The sequence below is a fragment of the Mirounga angustirostris genome, unplaced genomic scaffold (assembly GCF_029215605.1).
Source record: "Mirounga angustirostris isolate CCGP_5_RB_7025 unplaced genomic scaffold, mMirAng1.0.hap1 SCAF_16, whole genome shotgun sequence".
In the NCBI taxonomy this organism is placed as follows: Eukaryota; Metazoa; Chordata; class Mammalia; order Carnivora; family Phocidae; genus Mirounga; species Mirounga angustirostris.
Genome location: NW_026991724.1, coordinates 2,105,545 through 2,119,469, shown reverse-complemented (window position 1 = coordinate 2,119,469; position 13,925 = coordinate 2,105,545). Strand labels below are relative to the sequence as shown.

General features: G+C 47.7%; 1 protein-coding gene across 4 annotated transcripts in view; it reads right to left on the bottom strand.

Moving 5' to 3' along the window:
* The window catches only part of FBXO31 (F-box protein 31), a 41,499-nt gene extending 32,437 nt beyond the window's left edge, over window positions 1–9,062 (bottom strand). For 2 of the 4 annotated variants that reach the window (XM_064581003.1, XM_064581004.1), the window contains exon 1: window positions 8,680–9,062. In XM_064581003.1, coding sequence (XP_064437073.1) covers window positions 8,680–9,028 — 349 coding nt within the window. In that variant the 5' untranslated portion in view covers window positions 9,029–9,062. The remainder of the gene's footprint in view (window positions 1–8,679) is intronic. The other 2 variants (XM_045890612.3, XM_045890613.3) reach the window with 1 other exon arrangement.
* Between the last annotated feature and the right edge of the window lie 4,863 nt (window positions 9,063–13,925).

Here is a 13,925-nt window from a genome sequence, read left to right as displayed (position 1 = left end):
CTCAGCGGGGAGGTCTGCTTCTCCCTCTCCCTCTTCCCCTCCCCACTGTTTGTGCTCTCTCTCTCTCTCTCAGTCTTTCTCTCAAATAAATTTCTGCACACTGTGTCAAGAAATGGCATTGCGCATACGGCACAGGATATGAAGTTGCACAAGCAGATAAAGCATCCACAGAAACACTATGAACAATCAGAAGAAAAGCAAAATTAGGATGTAGTGCTAATAAACAGAGCAATCCTTGGTGGGTTTTTCTTAATGTTCCCAAAAGGTCATAATAAATCCACCAAGGCAGAATAATGTTATTCTGACCCAATCATTCCTACAAGAATTGTCTGGTATTTTCCACCTGATGGGAAAATCTTTTTTTTTAAAGAGGGGCTAAGAACAATGCCACATCCTCTGATTGTTCTACAAACGTTCCCATAAGTCATCAAGGGAAACTGCCCTTAAAATAGCTTGAAGGCCTGTATACTCACCAGCACCGTGTATCCTTCCTTCCAGAAAAACCACCCAGTGTGAACGCCACCCTTTGTCACAGGTCCTGTCCCCGCTGACTGCAAGCGAGCACACCACCCACGCCGCCTACAGGTGCTTCTCAATCCAACACTGGATTTGGTGGTACCAGCTGTCGATTCAAAGAATTTCCTTGGTGGGGCGTCCAGCTAGCTCATTCGGTGGAGCATGTGACTCCTGATCTCAGGGTCGTGAGTTCAGGCCCCATGATGGGTGTAGAGATTAAGTAATAAAAACTTAAAAAAAAAAAAAAATTCCTTGCTAATCTTTTATATAAAGGAGCTTAAGCAATCCTTTTTTGAAAGTATTTACTCCAAAGATAGCAAAAACAAAACAAAACAAAAAGCTGGGAAGGGAGAAACATGGGTCAGCCGGACTTGAGGGAATTTATAAAATGAAATGGTCATGCTGTGGAGACCAGAATGGGGACACAGAATCACCCTATGACCCAGCTGTCATTCTACTTATGGGTACAGCCCCCAAAGCACTGAAAGCCGGGGCTCAGATACTTCTACACCCGGGCTCACTACAGCACTCCTCACAACATCCAAGAGATGGAAGCAACCCAAGTGTCCGCGGGCAGATGAGCACATCAACACTACATGGTCCATCCATTCTCTGGAATGCTATCCAGCCTTCAAAAGGAAGTAAACTCTGTCACCTGCTGCAGTATGGATGATCCTTAGGGACATCATGCTCAGGGAAATAAGCCAGTCCCCAAAAAAACAAATACACTGTATGATTGCACTTCCATGACATACCTGGACAGTCAGACTCCCAGAGACAGACAGGATGGTGGCTGCTGGATGGAGGGAGGGCAGCTGGTGTGTAAAGGGACAGAGCTGCAGGTGCGAAAGATGAACAAGGGCTGGAGGCGGCCGGGGGCAGGGGGCGGGGGACGGGGGGGTGTTTGCACAACAATGTGAACGTACTGAACTACTGAACGCCACAGAGCTGTACAATTAAAAATAGTCCAAATGGCAATTTTTGTTGTATGTATATGTTACCATAATAAAAAAATTAAATTGCCACTTCAAATACTCCAATCAGAAAATTTCCAAAAAGCTATTTGAAAAATGTTTTGCCAGGAGGGAAGAACAGCCTAGTACTTTGGCAGAGTCAAGTCAACACCTAAGCGGCAGCCTCCTGTGACCTAACTGCCCGGGGCTGCCAAGCGCTCTACACTCTTTCCTGTCTGACGAGCTCAGGGCTGCGTGATGGACTTTACCAAAAACGTCCTGTCCCCACAGCACATTTCTGAACATGCACTAACTCTGGTCAGTCTCTAGAGTAGGAGGTTAGAGGTTTTCTCTCTCTGCCCCCCCACCGCTGCAGGAGAACCCAGGAGACACAGCTCTGCTTCTCGAGGCCCCTTCCCCGGAGGAGAAGGAGATTCAGGGACATGGTAGCCGTGGCAGTCAGGGCTGAGATGCGCACGCACGTCGGAGCAGAATGTGACAAAGAAAGTGAGCGCCGTTCTTTGGGGCACTGTGTTGGTACCGGGAGGCTGACACAGCGGGGACCTCGTCTCATTCTCCCAGTCAATGCCATGAGGAGGGAGCTCTGCCAGGCTGGACAGGCACGGCACTAAAACACCACCTGCAGAGTCTGGGGGCAGACGAGATCCATCTGGAAAGGGGGGTTCTCTCCCAGCCCTGAAAGCAGCCGGGTGGCGGAGAAGGGAGTCCACAAGAGTCTTAGGTATGGAGAGGCTCCAGCGCAGACTATTAACCTGTGGGCCCGCCAGCAGAGATGTACCAGGAAGTGCAGGTGGCGGGGGGGGAGGGGGGGGTACAGGGAGGCCACTGTACCACTACGTAAGTCAGAGGCAGGAGGAGAGGATACTGTGACCCAGACGTGGTACCAGGCAAGCAGGAGGGAGCGAGAGAAGAAGGGCTGGAGTGGGCACCAGAGGCTTCTTTCCTACCTGCTGTGCACACACACAGTTCTCTAAATAAAACTAAACGGCAGTTTGATCAGAAAAATTGATTTTTGTTTGCACTAAATTAGGGGATAATTATACTCCTTAATAAAATATGGTTCACACTTTTACTTCTGAGGCTAAAAAAGAAGTCAAAGGCAGGGGCGGGGGCTCGTGGGGGAGGGGACCTCCACCAGGTGGGATGGAGGGGTCAGGCAACCAGTCCCCAGGTTTCCCGGCACAGCCACTGGGTGCCAAAACCCAAGAATGCCCTCCAACAACAGAGCAGTGACTTAAACCCCTGGGCTTCTCCAGCATACTGCTCTACTTAGCTATTACTGTAACTGCATGAAATGCCTTTTCTTTTTTTTAAATAATGTAGCAGATCTGGAAAAACACTCTGCAGCCACCTCATCTTAGGATGGAAGAATGTATAACTCAGAACCTGGACACAGCCCACAAGTGTCTCCTACTAAACACCTGGACTATTTGGGAGGCTTAACAGTTCCCCAGGATGGCTGAAACCGCCTACAAGATTAATGTGACTTGTTCTCAACGAATTCAGGCCACGTGAAGAGAAACAGTCTCCGTGCCAAGGGACACTGTGAGAAACACACTCTTCCAGCAGGAGGACTCTGAGCCCAGTCCAGCTCCCATGACAGGTACCTGCTGGCCAAGGGAGACCCGTTCCTGCCGACGCCCACCCTTCCTGACTGTCCCACTGTCCCGCCACCCATGGAGGAGACCAGGACAGAAGCCTGTGAGCCTGACTCTGCCATCGTCTCGCCCTGGACGTTGTCTAGTACTTCCGACACTTGCCGGCTCCTCCACTCATACCCCACGGCAGGCCTGGCCGGCTCGGGTTCACCAGCCTCTCCATCGCCACCGGGTGGACAGCGATGGTATCGGTGGCAAAGGATGCTGACTCATGTGTTCCAAACCCTGCCCATCTCGGGAAAGGGCCTTCGTTTTCAAGAGGAGACTTGTTCCTCTGCAAAGTCCCAAAGACACCCTTGTGTTTGCACGCCCTTTCCAGCCAGAAAGACAAACCCAGAGCCTCAAATGCATTACGTAATCACCTTATGAAAACAGTGACAATGGCAGTGCCTGGTCCTCTAACAACTAATCCATTCTTTTTGGCAAGGTACCACTGTCTGTCCAATTAAATATGGCCAGGGGGAAATCTTTACTCGATGCTCTCTGGGTACCAGGTTCACTTTCCAGCTTACTTTTTTAAGGCTGAAATTAAGGAAATCTGAAAAATGCTCCCCTACGAGGCACCACTGTCTTTTTCCCTTTCCTGCTTTGCTGAGGAAAAGTAAGAGATTTCTCCATAAAGCAGCATAGGAGATTCAACTTGAAAAAACAGAACTGCAGTTCCTTCAAGTGGCAAAGCAGAAGAAAAAGATGAAGGTTTTCCTCCAAGTTCTGAGATCCTGCTACATGTACAGGAAGGGGGCTGTAATTATGATGGAATTTAAACCCACTTTAGACTTAAAAAAACAAATCAAAATATTATACAAATATCATTCTATGTGTCAAAAAAATTTACCATCAAGGGAAGAAATGGGCAAATTATATATTATAAATTCAAAACCAGACACCGACAGGTACTGAACTGAATAATATGAAATCCTCGTGTCTGAGTATTTAAAGCTCAGTGTGGAAAGAGAAAATACATGTATGAGCATTTCCTTTGTTTCTAATTTTGTCTTTTGCTATTATTTGAATATTTTGATTTAGAACTACAGTCTGAATGTACACTTCAAAATTCACCAAGTAAATGGTGAAGTATTAACGAAGAAAAGCCTTGTCAGGGTCAAAGGCAAAATAACGCACTTGGCTTCTACCCTCAGAAGTCTGAGAAATGATGACTTATTTATAGCCCCACATGCAAGTAACTGCAGGAGGCCGGCAGCCAAAAGAGTGATGCATCAAAAAAAGTGTTTACCCTCACCCTGGCCTGTGCCTGCCCTGGAGGGCTGGGCTTGGTTCGGTTTGTTTCCTGTAAAAGGATAAATATCACCTAGTTGTTTTGTGCTTGCCCCTAAATCAGGAGCATGGACTTGGCTTCTCACTAGCAACCTTCTTCCACCTGCCTAGAGAAATACCACTAGAAAATATTTAACCCAACAGCTCCAGTATGCAGCAAAAGACCAAAGTTCTATAAAAATAACTGACTTATTGTTAGGACACTGGAAATTGTGAGCTTCTCACCAAACATTATAAATATAGCTACCTCGTTTTTAAGTTTCTAGCGCTACCCCCCACCCCCACAAACTCATCCTATCATTTTAGGAAGGGCTCTTAAACACACATGCATTGTCTGCCCCCTGAAAGTCAGTCATGGCCCCAAATTCTTTGAAGCAATAAAACACAGGTGTGTGCCATTCTCTTTCTGACTCCCATTTTTGTTGCTTGTTTTCTGTTCTGGAAAATCCAATCATCAAAAGACAGAAAGCAAACACGTAAACATGCAAATTCACTTATTAGTCTCACTCATCCTCCCAAGACACTAAAAAATGGAGCCACCGTTATACCCATCAGAGCTGGACCAGACCCAGAGGTTCCATTCCAGGACAGCTGAGGGGCTAAGACAACTCACCTCCTCAACCAGCCTGAGATCCGGCCTCCTGCCCACCAAGGCTGGGAGGGCTTTGGTTTTTACCTAAATGGACTCGGGGCTTTGGCAGTATCAACACTCACCTTAACCAAATGTCTAGTTCAGGAAAGATGAACTTTGAAAGCTAAGAGAACTAAGATCAGACCCATCCCATACCTGACTGTTCTTATATATACAATGAGACCAACTCTATGAGACATCTATGAATACCATACGGGATTGCCAGCCATCCAATTTTTGACATAGATAAGCTGGAAATTAAGGCTACCAGAACGATCTAGTGAAACTGAAGACCTAGCGACCATCTTCCTGACCTTCAGATGAAAATCATTACTTAAACCCAAAATACGTAAGTTTGATTAACACTGTAACTTTCACAAAAGTCATTACAAATGAAGTTAAATAGCATTATCACTATAGACTATTAAAGAAATGTCTTGAAATGTATTAAACAGAAATCTATCCAGAATAAATAAATAAAACCCACAAATCAGTAAGAAAAAAAAAAAAATAGGGTAGAAAGTGGGCAAGGAGTAGGGATAAGCAAATAAGAAAAATCCAAACCGCCAATAATGTTATTTTCCAAGTGTGCATCCTCATCAGTTAGCGAACACATGCAAATTAAAATAATTAAAGGTGAATCATTCAGAGTAGAGAGAATTTGGCACATACTGGATTAAATGGGATAATTCGGAGCAGCCGGACCAGAAATGACAACTGCCTTGTGGTGAGACGGTGCGTACTGAACACCTGCATGTCACCTTTTGTGACTCACCTGCTCATGCTTTAGTGTCAGGAGGGTAAGCAGCTAAAATTCACAGCCGTAGTAACTGGGCAGTACCGAGTGAAACTGCAGGGCTCACGGCCCACCGCCCCCCACCCCAGCAGCACTACTTCTGCATGTATTCCATCTGCATTCAACAGACATGGAGATTGTTCACTGTACACTGTATATAACTAAATAAATACATAAATAAAAATAAGAGAAGGAACAAAGCATGGTCTCTTCAAATTATGAACCACCACACAGCATTTAAAAAGACTGAACCAGACTTAAATGTATTCACACAGAACTTAAAAACACAAATTCAAAAGGGGAAAAAGCAGATGCACAGGACTTACAGTATGATATATTTCTAAAAATTAAACCATCACAAAATGTTTTATTTGGGGACACACAAAAGCATATGTATACACAAGTAAATTAAACCCACGACAGAGGCTGGTTCTTAGAATCAGAAGGGCAGTGCTGGTCAGAAGTATCAGCTGAGACGTTTTCCTTAAAAAAAAGGTAGAGAAGGGGCGCCTGGGTGGCTCAGTCAGTTAAGCGTCTGACTTTGGCTCAGGTCATGATCTTGGGGTCCTAGGATGGAGTCCCACATGGGGCTCCTCGCTCAGTGGCAGTCTGCTTCTCCCTCTGCCTCTACCCCTGCTCGTGCTCTCTCTCTCTCATATAAATAAAATCTTTAAAAACATAAAAAACCTAAAAATGTTAAAAATTTAAAAAGGTAAAGGAATCAAAAGCAAACATAACAAAAGAATTAACAGTTATTTACTGGGGGTGACTAGGAAAATGCCTCTTTTACCATTTTTGTCTTTCTTTCTTTTCTTTCTTTTTTTAAATTTCTTTCCTAGCATGTCTGCCTGCCTTGGTGGAGAAGATGCCTTCTTCTAATGTCACAATGACTCTTGCCCCAGGAAAGCGGAACTGAGAAGTGCCCCAGCAGGCAAGGACTGCAGTCCTGCGTCTGTCCCCAACTTCCTTCTACATCTTCATCAGGGCTTCCTGCACTTCCATCAGCAACTCTAAAGAATTCACCCTGAACTCTAACCCCAGTGAGTTTTAATCCATACCATACCTTCAAGTTTTTTTGATTACATAAATGTCGTTACTCTGTTTCTACAGTTGAACTAGATGAGTTCCAGTTCCCCAGAGACAAACCCACCAGAAACCACCACACAGGTCTGGCTGACCTCTGGCTGACTGATGGAGAAACTTCTCAAAGCACAATGGAACACCTGTGAAGAATCTGGGTCTTACAGGTGTACAAAAAGCAAAACAAAGCAAATGAAAAGGTAGAGTTCACAAAGAATGTGGAACTTTCTTTACCTCTATTTTAAAACGTCAAAAGATATGCACTTGCCACATATATGACAAAAGGTTAATACTGCTAATATTCAAAGAGGTCTTAAGACAAAAACAGATGCTTTAAGAGACATAAACAAAAACGCACAAATAAGGAATCACAAGAGATGAAATAAAATGGCCAAAATGGCTCACAGTAGAACAATACCATTTAGGGGGTGAGAGCTTCATGTGCATGATCTTATTTAATCCCCAAGTGACCCTACAGAAGCAGCACTTCCCAAAAATACTTGGGAAGGTGAAGCATGTCCAAGATCTCAAAGCACATAAACTGAGCCTGGCCTGCTGACTAAAACTCCGGACTCTTGACCATTGAGCTTCACTGCAGAGATAAGATGACTGATGCCCTTGTTGGGGAGCATCTGAGGAAAGAGGCCTTCTCACGCACCCTCTCTGGGGATGCAATTTCCAACAGCTGGGCAATGGGCATCTACACCATCAATGCGCATACCCTATTACCCACAACCCTGCTCTCAGAGGAAGTGCACCCTAAGAAAATAATCTCAGAAGTCCTAGAAGGCAGAAGTAAACAGCACAAATTTGTACAAAACCGCACAAAGGCAGCCTTGACAGCATTGTTGATGACAAGAAAAAACTGCAAACCCAAAAGTCAGTTGGTAAGGGCCTAACTGGTCTGGTGGCAGATGTATGCAGTGGAATCCCACAAAGCTTTTTCATGCTAAACTGTCTGGGGAAGAATATATATGGTATGATCCCGTTTTAAGTAAAAATGTGTACAGGACTCTACATGTGCATATGGAGACGTGTTCCAAAATTTTAAGAGTGGGTTATCTTTGACTGCAGGGGTCTCTGACGATTTTTACTTTCCTCTTGCTGCTGTTCTGCATTGTTTGGGTTTGTTTCCCAGCTATTCTTTTTACCAAAATAGGAGGCCTCATGGAACACCTGGGATCTATCAACGTTTAAACGTAGAGAGCCTTGAACGCCGGACTAAGTATAAACCTTTCCTCCTGGGATTTGTTACAAAACTGTCCACCACCCTCACTCCTGCCACCAGCATCCCTGACAGGGAACTCAACCCCCTCGGGCAGTGCCCGGCTCCCCCCGCCCCTCAGGAGACCCTCCACAATCCTGGGCTCCCTAACCATTCCGCCTCCCTAACCATTCCGCTCCCCTCAGCTCCGCCCCCCGAGGCCTGAGGACAGAGGAGGATGCCCACTCGCGTCAGCTCACTCCGCGGCCTCAACCCAGCCCCAGGGCAGCCACAGCCCAGTCTCCGCGGCTGGGGACCCCCTCCCCTCGCAGAGCTCCCCCAGAGCGGGTAGAGCGCGCGGCCCCGCGGCGCAGCCGGGACTCCACGTCTCCCGACCCCGCGCCCCGGACTTGTGGGAGAGGCCCCCGGAATCACCGCCCCCGCCCGGCCGGGACCGTCCCCCGGAGGCCCCGACCCGAGGCCGGGCCCCTTCCGGAGCCCCGGGGCGCCCCCGCCCGCCCGGACCCCCGCCCCTGCGCGCTCACCCTCCCGGCAGCGCCGCCTCCAGATGGTGTCGGTGTGCAGGATGCGCCGGAACTTGGTGCAGACCTGGGCCAGGCTGGGCAGGTCGGTGCCGGGTAGCGAGGCGAAGATCTCCACCAGGAGCTCCGGCGGCAGCTCCAGCAGCGAGCAGCGCGGGGGCGACTGGGGGCCCGCGCCCCGGCCGCCCAGCGCCCCGGACAGAGCCGCCGCGCCCGCCTCGATGCGCTCCTCCTCCGGGTCCGTGTCCGGCTCGCTGTCGGCCGCCGCAGTCTCGGCCGGGCCCCGGCGCTGCTGGCGGCGCCGGCAGCCCCGCGACGGGCCCACGCCGCAGAGGCGAGCGCACACCGCCATGCCGGCGCGAGGGACGGCCGTCGCGCCGCCGCCGCCCATGCGCACGCGCCGCCCGAGAGCCGAGCCCCGCCCCTGGGGGCCGGGCGGGGAGCGCCGGGCCCGCCCAGGAGCCTCCGGCCACGCCCCCGCGCCTCTCGGCCCCGCCCACCACGAGGGACCAGGACCGGCCCGCGGCGGGGTGGGCCTATGGGCTTCCCGCGGCCCAGCCACCACCTGACGCCTTCGGGCCTCGGGCCCGGGATCCCGCGCCTGGACGGAGCACGGGAAAAGAATGCTGCTTAAAATGGCACGATGGCGCCCCTTCCTGACCGTGGACGCGCGCGAGGGCCCAGCTCTCCACCTCCAGAGTATGAACTGACGCCCTCCCCACTGCGCTAACCGAGGTCGCCGCGCCGTGGGACGCAGGCCGGCGTGACCCCGCTGCCAGGACGGCCCGAGGAGCCCCGGAGGTTGTCCCCCGAGAGCCCCCCTGGGACGGCCTGAGGATCCCACCGGAAGTTCTCCCCTCCTTCACACCCCCAAGACGCCCCGAGGACCATCCCCGAGGATCCCCCCAGAATGCCCCAGAGGGCCCCCTGGAGGTTCCCTCCCAGAACAGTCCCAAGGAGCCGCCTCCCCAAAGTCCCTCCCCCGAATCCCCAGCACCCCTCCGGAGAAGGTCCCAAGACTACCACCACGGCTCCAAGGACTGCCCCAGGATGGCGTCCAGGACCGCGTAAGGCGTGATTAGGTGGCCACTGGAGCGATGCAAACTTCTCTAGCATTCCGAACCACGGAAGCCAAATAGAACCCTGACATATGCCTATCAGACCCCTTTCTTTTATCTAAAACCTGACATTCACTCAGTTCCACCCTTACTGCAATGAAAAGAAAAATCATGCTAGCTGACGGATCAAAACACCAGCTCCCGCGTTGTCCATACTAATGTTGTGGTTCTGCCCTAGTTACCTTGTTTACTGTGCCCCGGGGCACATGTGTTCTAGAAGGTGGGGCCCAACTGGAGAAATGTGTAAAGCCATCTCGTGACTGTGGCTTACCTTAAATAGCTCACAACAACAAGAAACTGTAGTTAATTAGCTGTTTCCAGAGAGTCAGGCCCCTGACTGTGGGTGTGGTTACAGGAACCTCTCTACAACACAGCCCTGAAGCGCTGGAGGAATTGCCCAGTCTAAAGGGAAGCCTAGAATGCCCTGGCCGGCTCAGTGTTTCTGGGCAAGGGTGATCTTGCTAATCAGATAGAAAATTAATGACCCTGCCAGTTCCCACAAATTCCTCACTATTCACTACCGCCTCTGTAGGGAGGTCTCAAGGTGGGAGAGAGGGAATCCGGTAATCGGGGAAGCGAATCTCTAACAAAAATAACAAAACGGTATGTCCTAAATTAAATCTTGACCCACTTAGGTCCACACAATTGAAAAACAACAGCTAACTGACCTCGCTGCCCCAGCCGGCTTTTCAGTCCAGCCTCCATGCTGGTTTCACAACTCTCCTGCAGATAGTAACACATGAGCAAAATCAGACTCACTGTGGCACTCACCTATTTAAAGGTATTTAATGGCCCCACTGACTCCTTATCACATCACACATAATTGCCCAGTCTAGCCTCCTGGCCATCTCTCCAGAGGAGCCACCTGATAATCCAAAGGTCATCCATCAGCCTAGTCACATCTCTTGACTTTGCTCAAGTGGTCTCCTCTGCCAGGAAGACCCACCTCCTCACTCCGTGCCATTAAAGAGCCAACCCCCTTCCTGCTTGTCCCCAAATAGCATCTCCAAGGAAGGATGTTCCCCTTTTCACAGCACCATCACATTTATTATAAACACTTGCTGCCTTTGTACCAATCTCCCTAGATGTATCTCTTGTCAGGTGGTAAATATGCTAACACACATCATGCAGTCAATGAGTGTTTACTGACTCAATGCTGAATGAAAAAAAAAAACTGGCTAAAAGACTAAAAAGTGAGAAATATGAACCAAACAGATTTAGAGAAGCCTGGTGGATCAGCATTATAATCCAAGCTGGGAAGTATTTCAGCAAGCAAAAATGCCTGAACTAATGTGATAAATTTTTGCAGAATGCCCAACTAGCCTATGTGCTATGTTCTGCATGGATCCATAGGTTCTAAAATATAATCCTTGCCCCTGTTACATTTTTGTTTTGTTTTGTTTCTAAATCTGTCTACCCCCCAGTAGGCAATTTTCTCCCAGAGGAGCTTAGACTTGTATTCATGTACAAAATAATTTGGTTAAATTTTTGTCAGAAGAATGGTTAAACTATTTTTTTTTTAAGATCCTATTTATTCATGAGAGGGAGGGGGAGAGAGAGAGAGAGAGAGAGAGAGAGAGCACAAGCAAGGGGAGAGGCAGAGGGAGAGGGAGAAACAGGCTCCCCAGGCAAGCAGGGAGCTGGACTCAGGGCTTGACCCCAGGACCCTGGGATCTGGATCACAACCTGAGTTGAAGGCAGATGCTTAATCGCCACCCAGACTTCCCCAAATGGTTAAACTATTCTGTTTATAGTTTGGATTATGCAACTATCCAACAGTTAGGAAGACCTATCTATATCCGTATATCCTTGAGGGCAGGAATAACAGAAGGCTGTGTACAATAACCCACCCCAGGATATGGAAGGATTGAATTAGTGCTAACCAGAATAGAAAGAAACATAGCTGTGGGAGCATGGGTAACCCCTGTTGTCAGGAAGGAACCCAAGGGGAAAGGTCTCGGGTAGCAGATAATTATTACACACTGAATCCTGAAAGCTTTGTGTGTCCTGAATGCTTTTATAGTCCCTTATATATAACGTATCCCATACAAAGTACACTAAGGAGGATATGGTTGATAAAAGAGATCATTTGTTTTAACGCTAGATGAGACTATAATAATTAACTCTTTGTTATGGAGAACCGATAACATCTAAGGAGATAAGCAAATTACAGGGCAGGATATTTTTCTGTTGGTTCCCTAGAAGTCCCAGAAACTAGTATTTCTTGGACCTGAGTAAACTGTTAACTTTACCCATTCTAGTTCTCACAGTCCAGATGTGAAAAGTGGCATCTTACCCACTGCTCAGAAGAAACAGCCAAGGTAATGGAAAAAAAGAAAAATATTCAAAGGCCAAACAAGAGGGCCCATAGACTCCCAAGAGATGCCTCCCTTAACAGTCCCATATATGGGCAAAAAAAGGAAGAAAAAGGGGAAAAAAGCAATCCTTGAGAATTTGCTTAGAATTAAACAAACAAAAAAACCTGTGGAACGCCAAAATAGCTGCTCATGCTCATTTCAGAAATAATGTTAGATTATGTGAGTGATTTGTGATGGCTTTCCCGCATGCGCTCGCTTGCAGATTTCTGAAGTTGTCCACCAGACACAGCTTCATGGCGAGAGGAAGCGCTGAAAAACGGTGCCCCTCCCAGCTGCTGATCGTACCTCCGAGGAGCAAGCGAAGACACTCCTAAACACTGTAACCTATTGAGGGTCAACTTCAAAATCCTCCTGACTAAATCCTTTCTGAGAATAGTGCCTGCGGCCACTCTTGAGCAATACTTGTTTGTTTACTTGTTCCAAAGAGCAAAGAGATGACACAGGAATGATAGGACAGCAGGCCAATAGTTGCCCAGACATCCTCGGGGCTGGACTATCTCTTCCAATCAGAAAGAGGAGAGGTGGGACAGGCCAGGCAGCCCTGGGGACCTGAACAACTTCTTGGTTTGACTTGTCCTCCATGTTGTGTGTGGCAAAAACAATGTGTCCTGCACTGCAGGTTAATGTTTCATGCCTCATTTAACAGATTCTTAGAAATAGCTAGACAGTATGATTTACAACCATGTCACCTTACTAATGCTGGGGGCGTCGTGTTCAATTTTTAGTGGTTACCTTATTTTCTTCACAATTATGGTCATTTCATATTATGGAAAAGGGAAGAGGGTCGAGTTATTTAAAATACCACCTGGCTTTCTAGAGTAATAGTTTGATAGTTTAAAGTCACCATGAGATTCCTGGAGAAAACATTTAATAAATTTGAAAGATGTGTTCTTGCTTTTCTACTTTATATGGATTATTTTAAGGAACAGTAATATTTGTTATTCACTTAAAAATAAATCATGCTATGCTTATATTAACTAGCTTAAAATAATTCATGAATATTAATTTGCCACTCTGAAAATTGTTCACTACCTCAGACTTCTATTAAACTGCAATCTGAGGGCACATGAAATTTTTCTAAGTTACTTCTTTGTATGTTAATATAAGTTAATAAATTTTAGATATAATTTATATATTATGAATATGCTATTCTTACATGGAGATTATCCTTATGAGACACCTTTACATGCCCACAGCCTTGGATGATTTCCTGAGAAACACATAGGGAGATGTGGTTTTATTTTATTTTATTATTTTTTTAAAGATTTTATTTATTCATTTGAGACACAGAGAGACAGAGAGCATGAGCAGTGGGAGAGGCAGAAGCAGGCTTCCCGCTGAGCCAGGAGCCCGATGTGGGGCTCGATGTGGGGCTCGATGTGGGGCTCGATCCCAGGACCCCAGGATCATGACCTGAGCCGAAGGCAGACGCCCAACCATCTGAGCCACCCAGGCACCCCAGGAGGTGTGGTTTTAGATGCAAGTAGGAATTCAAGGATAGGGGAAGATTTTGGCAGTCACTGTTAATGTGGACTTCAGTACTTAAAAATCATAGTGATCCTGTCCCATCACTAGCACAGCCCTTGAAGCCTATCCCTCTGTGGCTGTGAACCCAAGGCCTGGGGTAATTTGGTAAAGCTTTATGGATGCCTAAGGGACTAGGGAAATATGAAACTCTCCTTCCCTTCCCCCAACCTCCATATGCCAGATAATTGATTTTTTTTTTCCCTCTTGCATTTGGAACAGTTGTCCA